The sequence below is a fragment of the Carcharhinus amblyrhynchos genome, chromosome 2, assembly GCF_965287045.1.
Source record: "Carcharhinus amblyrhynchos chromosome 2, sCarAmb.v2.hapA, whole genome shotgun sequence".
NCBI classification, from domain to species: domain Eukaryota; kingdom Metazoa; phylum Chordata; class Chondrichthyes; order Carcharhiniformes; family Carcharhinidae; genus Carcharhinus; species Carcharhinus amblyrhynchos.
Window position 1 is genome coordinate 146,383,034 of NC_137325.1, and position 14,929 is coordinate 146,397,962.

At 44.0% G+C, this 14,929-nt stretch overlaps 1 protein-coding gene across 2 annotated transcripts in view; it reads right to left on the reverse strand.

Annotated features, from left to right (window-relative positions):
- Positions 1-14,929, reverse strand: part of cpsf1 (cleavage and polyadenylation specific factor 1) — a 102,276-nt gene that overhangs the window by 52,020 nt on the left and 35,327 nt on the right. For both annotated transcript variants that reach the window (XM_080213901.1, XM_080213890.1), the window contains exons 13-18: positions 10,793-10,844; positions 10,018-10,112; positions 8,419-8,493; positions 7,534-7,614; positions 3,823-3,924; positions 923-1,033 (exon numbers count right to left, since the gene is read on the reverse strand). In XM_080213901.1, coding sequence (XP_080070027.1) covers positions 923-1,033; positions 3,823-3,924; positions 7,534-7,614; positions 8,419-8,493; positions 10,018-10,112; positions 10,793-10,844 — 516 coding nt within the window. The remainder of the gene's footprint in view (positions 1-922; positions 1,034-3,822; positions 3,925-7,533; positions 7,615-8,418; positions 8,494-10,017; positions 10,113-10,792; positions 10,845-14,929) is intronic.

Sequence of the window (14,929 nt, forward strand, 5' to 3'; positions counted from 1 at the left end):
CGCCATTTGCCTCACTTATCGGGAAGACTTTGCTGGGTGTCATTTTATTCTGTTCTTTCCTGAGATGTGGGAGTCACTGGCTAAGCCAGCATTTGTTGCCCAACCCTAATTACCCCTTGTGAAGTTGATGGTTAGCTGCCTTCTTCAACCGCTGCAGTCCCAGAGGTGTAGGTACACTCACAGTGCTGAGAGGAAGGGAGTTCCAGGATTTTGACCCAGTGACAGTGAAGGAACAGCCAATATATTTCCAAGTCAAGCATGGCTTGGAAGGGAACTTGCAGGTTGCTGTGTTCCGATGCATCTGCTACCCTTGTCCTTCCAAATGGCAAACGTTGCGAGTTTGGCAGGTGCTGTCGAAGGGGCCTGGGTGGGTTGCTGAGGATCTTGTGGATGTTACATAGGGCTGCCACTGTTTGTCAGTGGAGGGAGTGAATGTTGAAGAGGGGAAAGAGGGTGCCAATCGAGTGGGCAACTTTGTTCTGGATGGTTTCAAGCTTCTTGAGTGTTTTTGGAGCTGCACCCATCCAGGAAAGCGGGGAGTATTCCATCACATTCCTGACTTGTGCGTTGTATGTGGGGGACAGGCTCTGGGGAGTCACGACTTGAGTTACTCGCTGCAGGATTCCCAGCCAAGTATTTCCTATTTTGTAACAATTACTACATTTCTTCAGTGCCTTAAAGAGCTTTGGAGTTCCTTCAGATTATGAAAGGTGCTTAAATAAATGCAAATTCTCTCTTTCTTCAGTAGATGGTTAATTCCCAGGGAACAATAATAAATCAATTAACAAACTGAACCCATGAACAAATCTGTCAGTAATTAGTATAACTGAGGAATGCAGACACGCACAAGAACACAATGAACTTCCTGGACCACTGAGAGGGAGGAAAGGAACTCGAAGATGATTCAGAATACAACACCCACCATTGTCGAGTCTTCGCGACTTAAAATGAGGAAACCGTGCTTTTTCACATCTTCCTCTGGGAGGACCTCTTTGGATTCCTTCTCTGCCTTCTCTCCATCAGTGGTCTGATCCTAACAATTTAACAGGGAATTACAGATTAGGAAAGATTGCAGTATAGAAAATATTGAGTTGTACAGGAAGTGGGAGCTCATCACAATGTTCTCAGCCAATTGCATACACCCCATTTCAGCTGTATGCTCTGACTGCGCACAGGCTAGATACTCTGTTTGTCGATCACTACAAAAATAATTACTTTGTTTTGGGATGTCCTGAGGACTTAAAAAGTGCCATTTAATCTGCCTCAAAACTATTCTGGCAATCAGTTTTAACTGCAGATTCCACTATCACAACCATTGGAAATTTCAGGCCTTCTGCAGGTATTCACTCAGCTTAGGGTTTACTGCTGCCAAGAAACAGAGTAAACTGTACCATCCCAACACCATCCTACTGGGTGTGGCACGGTGACGCAGTGGTTAGCACTGCTGCCTCTCAGCGCCAGTGACTCAGGTTCGAGTGACTGTCTGTGTGGAGTTTGCATATTCTCCCTGTGTCCGTGCAGGTTTCCTCCAGGTGCTCGGGTTTCCCCTCAGTCCAAAGTTGTGCAAGTTAGATGGATTAAAGGGGAAAATACTTGGTGTTATGGGGAACACGTCTGGGTGGGCTTGGATCTTAGTGTCAGGGGGATTACACTGGAGTTACAAGGATAGGGCCTGGGTGGGATTGTTGTCAGTGCAGACTCGATGGGCTGAATGACCTCCTTCTGCACTGCAGAGATTCTATGATTTTAAGTGAGCATATCTGTTTTTGTGCTAATTCTCTAGGGGACGTTGCTTTAAATTGCAAGTATAGAGATAGCCAACTGTTAAGAATTACACTTTTTCATGTTTAAGTATTTTAATTGGTGATTATTTCTGTTATATTGTAACTGCGTTCTTAAATAAAGCTTGTTTGGATAATAACTTCCTAATGAATTAACTGCCTCATACCTGGAGTGAATCACCTTATCCTCGCCCTATGTGCAACAAGGGTGGCATGGTGGCATAGTGGTTAGCACTGCTGCCTCACAAAGCCAGGGACCCGGGTTCGATTCCTGGCTTAGGTCACTGTTTATGTGGAGTCTGCAAGTTTTCCCCATGTCTGCGTGGGTTTCCTCTGGGTGCTCCAGTTTCCTCCCATAGTCTGAAAGACGTACTGGTTAGGTGCATTGGCCATGCTAAATTCTCCCTCAGTGTACCCCAACAGGCGCCCGAGTGTGGCAAGTAGGGGATTTTCACAGTAACTTAATTGCAGTGTTAATGTAAGAACATAAGAACATAAGAACATAAGAAATAGGAGCAGGAGTAGGCCATCTGGCCCTTCGAGCCTGCCCCGCCATTCAATAAGATCATGGCTGATCTGTCGTGGCTCAGTTCCACTTTCCCGCCCTCTCCCCATAACCCTTAATCCCCTCTCTTATCAAAAACCCATCAACCCGCTTCTTAAAAATATTTAGCGAGGCAGCCTCCACCACTTCAACGGGCAGAGAATTCCAGAGATTCACCACCCTTTGAGTGAAGAAGTTCCTCCTCAACTCCGTTCTGAACCGCCCCCCCTTTATCTTGAGGCTGTGCCCCCTAGTCCTACTGTCTTTTTTGAGCGGGAAGAGTCTTTCCACCTCTATCCTATCCATCCCATTCATCATCTTATACGTCTCAATGAGATCTCCCCTCATTCTTCTAAACTCTAACGAGTACAAGCCTAGTTTATTCAGCCTCTCCTCATAGCTCAACCCCCTCAACTCCGGTATCAGCCTAGTAAACCTCCTCTGCACTCCCTCCAGGGCCAAAATATCCTTGCGCAGGTGCGGCGCCCAAAACTGCACACAGTACTCCAGCTGCGGCCTCACCAATGCCCTATACAGCTGCAGCAAGACCTCCCTACTTTTATATTCAATCCCCCTCGCTATGAAGGCCAGCATCCCATTCGCCTTCCTGACCACCTGCTGCACTTGCAGGCTGGGTTTTTGCAACTCATGCACAAGGACCCCGAGGTCCCTCTGCACCGTCGCCTGCTGCAGTTTTTCGCCACGTAAGTAATAATCCTTCCTACCATTATTCCTACCAAAGTGGACCACCTCACACTTGCCAACATTAAATTCCATTTGCCATTTCCTGGCCCATTCGCCCAGCCTATCTAGATCCTTCTGCAGACTCTCCACACCCTCCGCACAATTTGCCTTTCCCCCAATCTTGGTGTCATCAGCAAATTTCGACACCCTACACTCGGTTCCCTCCTCCAGATCATCTATATAAATGGTAAATACCTGTGACACTAACTGATTAATTTAAACTTAAAAACTTAATGCCAAAATCAAATATAAAAGTTGGGGTCCAGGCTGACTGTGTAATGTACCTTGAAGCTTCTGATCTGGTCACTAACACAGGCAAGTGAATCACAAATTGAGAAATTTACAAGGGTGATATGTCACTGATAAGGCTTTGAAATAAATCAGCTTTATTTAGTTTCTGTGCAGATAATATTAACCACACGACAAACATTTCATTTTAACAGGTGTACAATACTCCAAATTATGCCACATTAGTGATTTGGAGAACAGATTGTCTTGTAATTACAATGTTAACACTGCACAGAAGATTAATTTAGAAAGACAGTGCAGCAAAATAATTATACAAACTGGGAAGTGTCCTGATACAGAGGGGGAAATGGTAATCGGGTGAACAACATTCTCCTTTACCACCCACGTATTTGAATTTCTCTTCCCCTGACACCATGACATTAATCATTACAATTACAGCTGTCTTTTGTTCCAGATATAGAAGTTACATGTAAACAAAAACTAAACATTGATTCTCCCTCTTACCTTGGCGTTTACCTCATCTTTCTTATCAGAGGCAATCACTGTCCACATATCATGGCAACCAGGAAGTTCAAAGGTTGTGACAACCTGGGCACGAATACTTCGCTGTTTAAAAAGAAAAACAGAGATTTATATGATTAGTTTATTCACAAAATTTCCACTGGGTGTGCCTCGCAGCTGAATAAGGTTATTGTTGCAGTGCCTGGCTACTGAGCTGGCTTCTCCGATTTAGACTGCTGCTTGGGGAATATCATGCGGGGAAGTGGCAAAAATAGCTCCACGGATTAGAGGCAAATTATAATTGTTACTGCAAGCTTCTCTAGACTAATAGGAGTATTGGATTTCACCTGGTTAATGCCACAACCTATGGGTTTCTTTAAACAGTTCAGGCAAAACTGTAGCTAATAACTAGGTTTTCTGCTTTTACCTTCTTTTCAGAAAGACATCAGAGTTTGATAGAAAAATTCTGGCTGGTGAGACAGAGAGGTGAATGTTCCTGTTCCATCCACCATGGGAATCAGAATGGGCGAGGGGCGGACCATGGAAAGGTCCATTAACCTCGGATGGGATTTTCCAGTTTCAGGGAGAGTGCAGCTGGAAAATCCTGCCCAGAATCTCTAAAATTTTACATTCAAACAGCATATTTCACATTTCTCACAGATGCTTTGGAGAAGTGTTATGATCAACTTAAAGTACCCTTGCTCCTCTAAACTGGCTATTCTTACTTTGCCCAGAGTTGGAGGTGTAACTCTCTAAGCTGGGTATAATAGACACAGTAAAAAGTCTGACAACACCAGGTTTTAGTCCAACCGATTTATTTGATAATAGACTCACAAGCTTTCGAGGTTTCCCTCTTCGTCAGGTGAATGGAGAGTTCTGGCCTCTCCATTCAGAACTCTCCATTCACCTGACGAAGAGGGAAACCTCGAAAGCTTGTGAGTCTATTATCAAATAAATCGGTTGGACTAAAACCTGGTGTTGTCAGACTTTTTACCGTGTTTACGCCAGTCCAACGCCGGCATACCCACATTATAATAAACACAGCCAGAGAACATGCCATTTCCTACTAAGAAAATAAGCCATGGAAGTCAATATTACTGCTGTCATTCAAAAACCCCACAATGGAAGGAAGCTGCAGCATGTAACAAAGCAAGGGGCCTCTTTCTGCACTGTAGGGATTCTATGATATGCTAATCATAACACAAACTCCACAAGGCTTCCAGAATCCCCTTGTCCCAGTTTCAGTTATTAAATGTTTTTCTTACTGTCACAGTTCAATGCAAGAATTAGCTAACCAGTTTTTGTAACAGAATTAATAGCTTCTAACTGCAGGAAACATGAGCTAACATACAGTCTCTATGACTCTCAACTGACAGAAAAGGGGAAAATCTAGAATAGCAGCATGGTGGCACAGTGGTTAGCACTGCTGTCTCACAGCTCCAGGGACCCAGGTTCAATTCCCTCCTTGGGTCATTATCTGTGTGGAGTTTGCACATTCTCTTTGTGTCTGCCTGCGTTTCTTCTGGGTGCTCTGGTTTACTTCCACAGATGTGAAGATGCCGGCATTGGACTGAGGCAGGCACAGTAAGTAGTCTCGCAACACCAGATTAAAGTCCAACAGGTTTATTTGGCAGCATAAGCTTCCGGAGCGCTGCTCCTTCATCAGGCGAGTGAGGACTTGTGTTCACAAACAGGGCATATACAGACACAAAAGATAACGGTTGGAATGCGAATCTTTACAGGTAATCAAGTCTTAAAAGTACAATGTGAGTGGAGAGAGGGCCACACACAAGTTAAAGAGATGGGTATTGGCTCCAGCCAGGTGTGGATGAGCAGAGGGATCTAGGTGTATGTGTACATAGATCCCTGAAAGTTGGGAATCAAGTAGATAAGGTTGTTAAGAAGGCATACGGTGTCTTGGCGTTTATTGGTAGGGGGATTGAATTTAGGAGTCGCAGCGTTATGTTGCAACTGTACACAACTCTGGTGCGGCCGCACTTGGAGTACCGTGTGCAGTTCTGGTCCCCACATTACAGGAAGGATGTGGAGGCTTTGGAGAGGGTGCAGAGGAGGTTTACCAGGATGTTGCCTGGTATGGAGGGGAGGTCCTATGAGGAGAGGCTGAGGGATTTGGGGTTGTTTTCGCTGGAAAGAAGGCGGCTAAGAGGGGATCTTATTGAAACATATAAGATGATTAGAGGTTTAGATAGGGTGGATAGTAATAGCCTTTTTCCTCGGATGGAGAAAGCTAGCACGAGGGGACATGGCTTTAAATTAAGGGGGGGTAGTTATAGGACGGATGTCAGGGGTAGGTTCTTTACCCAGAGGGTGGTGAGGGATTGGAATGCCCTGCCTGCTGCAGTTGTAAATGCGCCTAGTTTGGGGGCGTTTAAGAGATCCGTGGATAGGTTTATGGACGAAAAGGGATTGGTTTAGGTTAGTGGGTCATTGTTTTGTAACTGGTCAGCGCAACATCATGGGCCGAAGGGCCTGTTCTGCGCTGTAATGTTCTTTTTTTTTGTTCTAGGACAGTTAGTGAGATTTTACAAGCCCAGGCAAGTCATGGAGGTTACAGATAGTGTGACATGAACCCAAAATCCGGCTGAGGCTGTCCTCATGTGTGCGGAACTTGGCTATCAGTTTCTGCTCAGCGACTCTGCGTTGTCGTGTGTTATGAAGGCTCCCACAGTTCAAAGGTGTGCAGGCTAGGTGGATTGGCCATGGGAAATGTGTGGAGTTGCAGGGATAGAGTGGGGGAGAGAGCCTGGGTAAGCTACTCTGTCAGAGTGAGCTGATACAGGAAATGAACTCACAGTGCTGGCATTGCTTGGTAATGTCTGTTAACCCTCAGGAACAAACTTGTTACTTGAACAACTCTATGACAGAATCATAGAACCTTTACAGTGCAGAAGAGGTCATTCAGCCCATTGAGCCTGCACCAACAACAATCTTACCCAGACCCTATCTCCACAACCTCTGCTAATCTCACTGACACTAAGGGGCAATTTAGCGTGTCCAATCAATCAAACCTGCATATCTTTGGACTGTGGGAGGAAACCCATGCAGACATAGGGAGAACGTGCAAACTCCACACAGTGACCTGAAGCCAAAATTGAATCCTGGTCCCTGGCGCTGTGAGACAGCAACTCTAACCACTGTGCCACCAAAGGCTGAAAAATGGGATTAATGTAGATTCAGTGTAGTTTTGTCCGTGCAGACCTCATGGGCCAAAACGTATGTATGGCTCAATGACAAAGACAGTCAGTTAATACCACCTAATTCAGCATAAACGGAATCAAAACTGGAGTCTTTGTGATCAGAGAAACCTACTTTTGAATAAACTCACCGATCCTCTGGCAAAGAGTCTATGCATTTTTATAAATGCAGAGAAAGAGCCAAGATCCCCAGTCCAGGACAAATTGAGATGCATAGAGAAGATAAATAATAAAGTGGACGCAGATTGACGGATGTTCAGAAATTGCACTATTTGAGTTGTGAAATGAGCTTTGGCTTCAAAGCACTGAGACTGCAGGAAGGAGTGGGTATTTGTATGAAACTTGTTACAAAGGCGAAAGCATTGACTATGGTAGTAACCACAATAAAGACAAGCACACATAAGATAAAGAGAGATTGTATCACAAATAACAACCCTTTACATTCAAACTGGCTACCAGCATGTGAACTGATACCCGAAGAAAGTGTATCATTTATTACCTGTAGAACAGAGAGTGCACCATTCTTTCCATATCCTGAACACACAACTATCTCCAAGTCAGGTTCTGGGTTATTCTGAAACTAAAATGAAATAAAAGCTATTAAACAGAATGCACCTAATGTGTCACTTGTATTTGGAAATATTTCCCAATGATTCGACAAAGTCCAATAAGAATGCATTTTTCCCAGTTTACTTTCTGTCATTGCCACAATGCTCCCTTCAAACGATAGTGCGGAGGAGTGAGAGGCGCTCCATGCTCCGGACTTCTGGGTACTAGAGTGAACAGTTAATGCTGCTCCCTGACTGTCCCAGACAGGGGCTACTTCCTCATCTAACTCCAAGGACAGCAAAGAGTTCACATCTTCAATTGCACAACTTAAACTTGAGGTAGAGATGCCGACATTAAGAAGTCTCACAACACCAGGTTAAAGTCCAACAGGTTTATTTGGAATCACGAGCTTTTGGAGCACTGCTCCTTGATCACCTGATATTGTGAGACTTCTAACTTAGACTTGGGACAGGATCTTTTGCTGAGACTACCAAAACTTTAGCCATCCACAACCTTACTATCTCACTGTGAGCTATCAAGTTTAGCGTCACTTTGACCAGACACCAAACTCCAGTTCAAACAGTGGAACAGAATCAGCAACCACAACTGACAGCTCGAGAGCTTTCAGCCGGGGTATGCACAAGCTTCCATGGTTCTGTCTTCGTTTTCTTGAAAACCCAACTCTGCAAACGAGAAATAAACCAGGTACATTATTCCACCTGTTGCTTCACCTCCCCACTTCCTTTTTCTGTTGTGGCAACCTGTCTCTCCCTGCGCACTCTCACTCCGATACAATGAGGCTTGCTGAATATTTAAACAACCAGTTCTTACTCACCTCTTCAGAAAGGAAAGCTGGTTCTCCCATTGAAGCATTTACACAGGGGCCAATATTCAATATACTGTCACAGACCTACACAAACACAGGAGGGAAATCACTCAGACAGTGCAGCAAGTTTCAACCCTGAGGTCATTTCTAAACACAAGCAATTCAAACCAGCTTTGTGTGGTTCAAGGTTCTGGGTCTCATCCCACACAGAGATTTGAACCTGTAATCCAGGTGAACAAGCTTTAAGGAATGTTTGTCAGAGCTAATTCAATGTACACGAAGAAACAATGTCTGAGGTGGGATCAGTTGTGATATAAACAAACATTTGATTTTCTTTTTCTACCAATTTGTGCAAGAACGTGGCAAATGACAAAACTTTCACATCCATAAACCACATTCATAGTTGCCAAATCTAAGGAAGACCTTCAGGTCTGTCAGTGTTCACACCATCCAGTATCTTACGTACCAATCTCCCCAAACCATTTACAAACACTAACCATCTCAGATACCAATAAACTGGTAGTTTCAGGAGTAACTCTGGACAATCCACACCACCTCCCCCAAACAAACAAGCTACTGGAGGCCGGTTATCCATGATGAAACAAACTAGCCCCCACTATCCATCAACTCTCACCTTCCTATTGTCTTCAGCATGCAGAACGATAGAAGGAGCACAAATTACTATCTTTAACCACCGGGCCAGTCCCAAAGATCACCCTTTCACCTCTGCCTCACTACAGATCCGCTGAATCCATGCTCCCTTGGCCGAGAGATTCTGCTTTCTTTTATTCATTCATGTGACACGGGCATCACTGACTGGCCAGCATTTATTGCCCATCCCTAGTTGCCGTTGATAAGAGGGCAGTTAAGAACCAATCACATTGCTGTGGCTCTGGAGTCACATGTAGGTCAGACCAGGGTAAGAATGGCAGGTTTCCTTTCCTAAAGGACATCAGTGAACCAGATGGGTTTTCCCGACAATCAACAATGATCATCAGTAGATTTTTAATTCCAGGCATTTTTTCATTGAATTCAAACCCGGGTCCCCAGAACAATAGCTAAGTTTCTGGACTAATAGTCTAGCGAGAATATCACTAGGCCGTTGCCTTCCCCCCCGCCCTCTCCTGAATCCCATTTCAAATCTGGTCTCTCCATTCCACTGATCAGTTAAAATACAGGAACTAAGACGTTGGGGGAAAGCAATGAAGTGTCCAAACCAGCAAATCCTGGATGCTGAGTGAAATTCCAACATTATATTTGCCTTTCTCATCACCACTGAACACTAAAGCCCCAAAGCCCTCTCCACTGTCATTCTTTGCAAACTGTTTCCATTGATTGTGTATTTTCATGATCTATTTCTCTTTCATCACTGAGTTCTGTCAGGAATTTCTGCCTCAGGGCATCACAGAATGATCCTGCAGCCCTGCAGAGACTGCTCCCTCCCTATCCAGCCGTGAAAACACAATGAGAATAAGTTGGTATGTGTGAGCCCTCCTCTGCAGATTTACAGACTGAATTATGTCACATTAATATAAATGAGATGATAAGTTTGGGCACTCTTACAGTACTCTATTGATCAGCTGTGACATCCAGCAAATCAGAGCCTACCTCAAAGGAATAGGTGGCTAGCTGAGTGCCAGACTGGGCCTCATTCCCATACACTTCAATCTCGTCCATGTCATCCAGTAAAGCAACATCACCAGCTGGAAGGTAAAAGAAAGAGTAATCAGCCAGTTTATTTTACCACAACTCTCTCCTGCCATTAGCACCCAGCAGGGTGGCAGAGAGCATTCACACCAATTGTTGGGATGTGTGAAATGGGACAGCTGGGAAGAATGGGAATCCTCAGTTACATTTTCCATTCTTCTCTGTTGCTGATGGGAGGGGGAATGAGGGGTGCAACAGTGTTTGGCACTGCTACCTGCAGCTTGCTCTATGTGCCACTGTGTGGCACAGTGATTAGCACTGCTGCCTTGCAGCACCAAGGACTCAGGTTTAATTCCCCACTTGGGTCACTGTCTGTGTGGTGTCTGCATGTTCTCCCCATGTCTGCTTGGGTTTCCTACTACAGTCCAAAAGATGTGCTGGTTAGGTGCACTGGCCATGCTAAGTTCTCTCTCAGTGTACCCAAACAGGCATTGGAGTGTAATGACTGGGGGATTTTCACAGTAACTTCATTGCCGCGTTAATGCAAGTTTACTTGTGACTAATAAACTTGAGGGTCAGCAAATTTTTGTCATTAAATCACACACACTGAAGTCAAATAACAGCACGCTTTTTGATTTTATTACACTAAGCTGATCTCCCTTTTATCATTTGTAGCACTGATAACTTGCGTGCACTCCTCAGGCATATAATTAAAAATTACTAAGGCGTTACTCACCAATCCAGCCCGCTGACAAATCCAGACGTTTCTTTTTATTGGGTGGTTCTTCCTGTAAAACAAAACAAATCCAACCAAAGTCAAGTTATTCTGATTTGATTTATTATTGTCACATATTAGGATACAATGAAAAGTATTGTTTCTTGTGTGCTATGCAGATAAAACATACCCTTCAAATCAGCCTCGCAGGTGGAGGATGTGGTCAAGGCGGCGTATGGTGTACTGGCCTTCATTAATCGAGGGATTGAGTTTAGGAGTCGGGAGGTAATGCTGCAACTTTATAAGACCCTTGTCAGACCTCACTTGGAGTACTGTGTGCAGTTCTAGTCGCCTCACTACAGGAAGGATGTGGAAGCTATTGAGAGGGTACAGAGGAGATTTACAAGGATGTTGCCTGGATTGGGAGGCATGCCTTATGAAGATAGGTTGAGGGAGCTAGGTCTCTTCTCCCTGGAGAGGAGGAGGTTGCGAGGTGACCTGATAGAGGTTTATAAAATGTTGACAGGGAGAGGACTCTCGGAGGCTATTTCCCAGGGCAGAAGCGGTCGCTACGAGAGGACACAGGTTTAAGGTGCTGGGGAGCAGGTACAGAGGAGATGTCAGGGGTAAGTTTTTCGCTCAGAGGGTGGTGAGTGAGTGGAATCGGCTGCCATTGGTGGTGGTAGAGGCGAACTCGCTGGGGTCTTTTAAGAGACTTCTGGATGAGTATATGGGATTTAATGGGATTGAGAGTTATAGATAGGCCTGGTAGGTATGGATATGATCGGCGTAACTTGTGGGCTGAAGGGCCTGTTTGTGCTGTAGTGTTCTATGTTCATAGAGTACAGAGGGGAGAAGAAAGGAGGATGCAGAATGTTAGTGTTCCAGTTGCAGGTAGGGCAAAAAGAAAGATCAACTTAATATAAAGTAAGTCTCATTCAAAAGTCTGATGGCAGTAGGGAAGAAGCTATTCTTGAGTCGGTTGGTACATGTTCTCAGACTTTTGCATCTTTTCCCTCAAGGAAGAAGGTGAAAAAGAGGGTGCCTGGGGTCAGAAGGAACGTCTCTCAATTATTGCCCAAAATCCACAGCGAGACCTTTTCCTTGCTATTTTTTCCCCTTACAATATACTTTTTAATATGTCTTCTCAATTTTTATGGGAACAGGAGCAGTTTTGGTACTCAAGGTCTGAGCCACCTTGCACAATTCAGGCCATGTCACTCTGCAATGTGGGCCTATGGAGTTCTAATGGGATGTTCAATCATGGGGGGATTCAAAGTCGAGCTCAACCAGTCCTCACCTAACATGGAATCGCATGGATGCAATACAGATGGTGGCCATTCAGCCCATCATGCCTTCACTAAAATATCTGCAATCACTACTTTTTGTTTCCTGACACTAAGCCAATTTTGGATCCAAATTCTCCTGTACCTCGTGGGCTTCTACTTTTCTGCCTGGTCTGCCATGTGAGTCATTGACAAAAACCTTACTAAACTGAACACAGACCACATCTACTGCGCTACTCTCATCGATTCTCCTTGTCTCCTCCTCAAAAAATTAATTTAGTAAAACACGATTTCCCCTTAGCAAAACCTGACCATCCCAGATTAATCCATTGCTTCTTAAGTAACTGTACATCCTAGCTCTCAAAATTGATTCTAACAATTTGCCCACACCGAAGTCAGACATGATTGGCTTATAATTATCCCTCCCTCATCAATCACTGGGCTCCAATACGCTGTTATTTCACTTTTGTCTACTAGTGAAATTAGAAAATGATCAGAGCATCTGCTATTTCCTCCCTGGCTTCCTTCAACAGCCTGAGGTACAATTTATCTGGCCCTAGTGATTTATCCACCTTCAAGGATGTCAGTACCTCCAGTACTACTTCTCTCGTAATGCTTATACTATCTAATATTTCACACTCCTCTGACTTGCATGTCTGTACTATTCCACTCCTTAGTTGGGACAAAGGGATATTGAGAATACTGCCCATATCTTCTGCATAAACAGTTACCTTGTATATCTCTGATAGGCCCTACCTTTTTCTTAGTTATCCACTTGATTAAAACTCAGTAAGTAGTCTCACAATACCAGGTTAAAGTCCAACAAGTTTATTTGGTAGCACAAGCTTTCAACACATGATGAAGGTGCAGTGCTCTGAAAGCTCGTGCTACCAAACAAACCCGTTGACTTTAACCTGGTGTTGTGAGACTTCTTACTGTGCCCACCCCAGTTCAACGCCGGCATCTCCACATCTTGATTAAAACTAAAAAGTGTTTTCTTGATCCTACCTGTCAATATTCTTTCATATCCTCTCTTTGCTCCTAATTTCATTTTTTACTTCACCCTCTATTTTCTATACTCCTCCAGGCTTTCAAATGTAATAATTTTTTTGGTAACTGTCATTGTGACTGTCATAAGCTTTCTTTTTCTGCCTGTATGCAGCATTTTTCCTTGTGAGCACATGCTGACACTGTGCCCACAGAATCTTGTCTTTGAATGCCTCCACTGGTCTGTCACTAATTTCTCTTAAAGTAACTGCGCCCTTCACCCTATTCATATCCCAGTTGATGTTTGGGTAGTTGTTCCCCAATTATCACTATCCTATTGTTTTTGAAATGTCTCTATATATTTGCTTTTCTCTCTCCCATTATTTTGGGGATCTATAGTACACACCTCGCAGTGTGGCTGCTCCGTTTTTATTGTTGAACTCAATACTTCAATCGTCTCTCTTAATGCTTCGAATCCGTCTGACTCTTCGTCAGCAATTAAGGGTAGCATGGATCAGTTGTACTAAATGGCAGGACAGGCTTGAAGGCTTGGTGGCTGACTCCTGCTTCTATTTCTTTGTGTGTAAAACATTAACTCTTTCATGTTTAATAAAATATTGTTTTCTTGTTGTTAGAAACACTTGGCAATCCTGTGACTCTGTTCCTCCAGTTTTTGTTAAAAAGTTAGTCTTTTGAGCCAGGGTTCCACTCTGGGATCTTCCTGTACAGTTATATCAACTGGGATCATAACAGCTTCCTTAAGCCAACTTCACAATACAGCAATGATATCTTGCTACCATGTGTCTATCTGTCTGTGCCCTCAGCTCATCAGCTCTATTTACTGTACTCCTTGCGTATAAATATATTCCTTTAACCACTGCCAAACTCCTGTAATATACATTTTCTAATCTTTATTTCTTCTGTCTTGCAGACTCAATTGCTAATTACTATCTAACCTGTGGTGTGACCACCGCTCTGAACATGCTATCCATGTAGGTGTCAGCCTCACGCACGTGCCACAGTGACTCTAATCATCTCTCCAAATCCAAAGCTCAAGGCTCATGTTTCTAAAGCTGGTGACACCTTCTACGTGGTCAGGGTAGGTCACTAGTAGTGTCTGCAACTTCCCACATGCTATGGGAGGCCACATAACCAAGCTGCCCTACCATCTCTTAAGTAAACCAAAATAAAGTTAACAGAAGTGAAGTTATGCTAATTTTACTCCATTTTAACTTGCTTAATAAACCTTACAACTATGCTAAGTCTTATTAGATCCGATAAATCCATCCAATACACACTTTATGAGTTGCAATGATTCTTATTTAAAACACTTCTTTCCCCCACGCACCAAATTCCCACATGGGCCTAATTCATCACTCACTCAGTCTCCTGTCTTCTTGTCTCCTCATGCACCCTCTACTAATCACACAGTTCGAAAAGCCTGTCTGTTATATAGAACCTGTGATGAGTCACTACCAATTCAGCTTTCTGCTTTCCACCAATTGAACCGATTACTTGGAGCCGATTGACAGATTGCTGCCAAGACCCAGCAATTCCCTGTTTAATAAGGGAGTCTAACTTATTTGAAGGCTGGTTCTACATCAGAGCTCAACTTCAAATCTATACATAAAGCTAAAAAAAAGGCTTCCCAGAACTTGCATGGATCTAATTCACTGCTCGTTCTGTCTCCTTCTCACTCAGGTATAGTCTCCTTTCTCCCCTTATGATGTCTGCACTTGTTCTCCAAAGAATTTACCTAATGCCATTCTCCAGCATCCATCCCATAGCCCTGCACCACCGCCTTCAACCATCTCAATCCCTCCCAAATCCCTCAATTGGTCCTGCCATTCTCAGTCAGTGCATTTTGGACCCTAAATACACACCG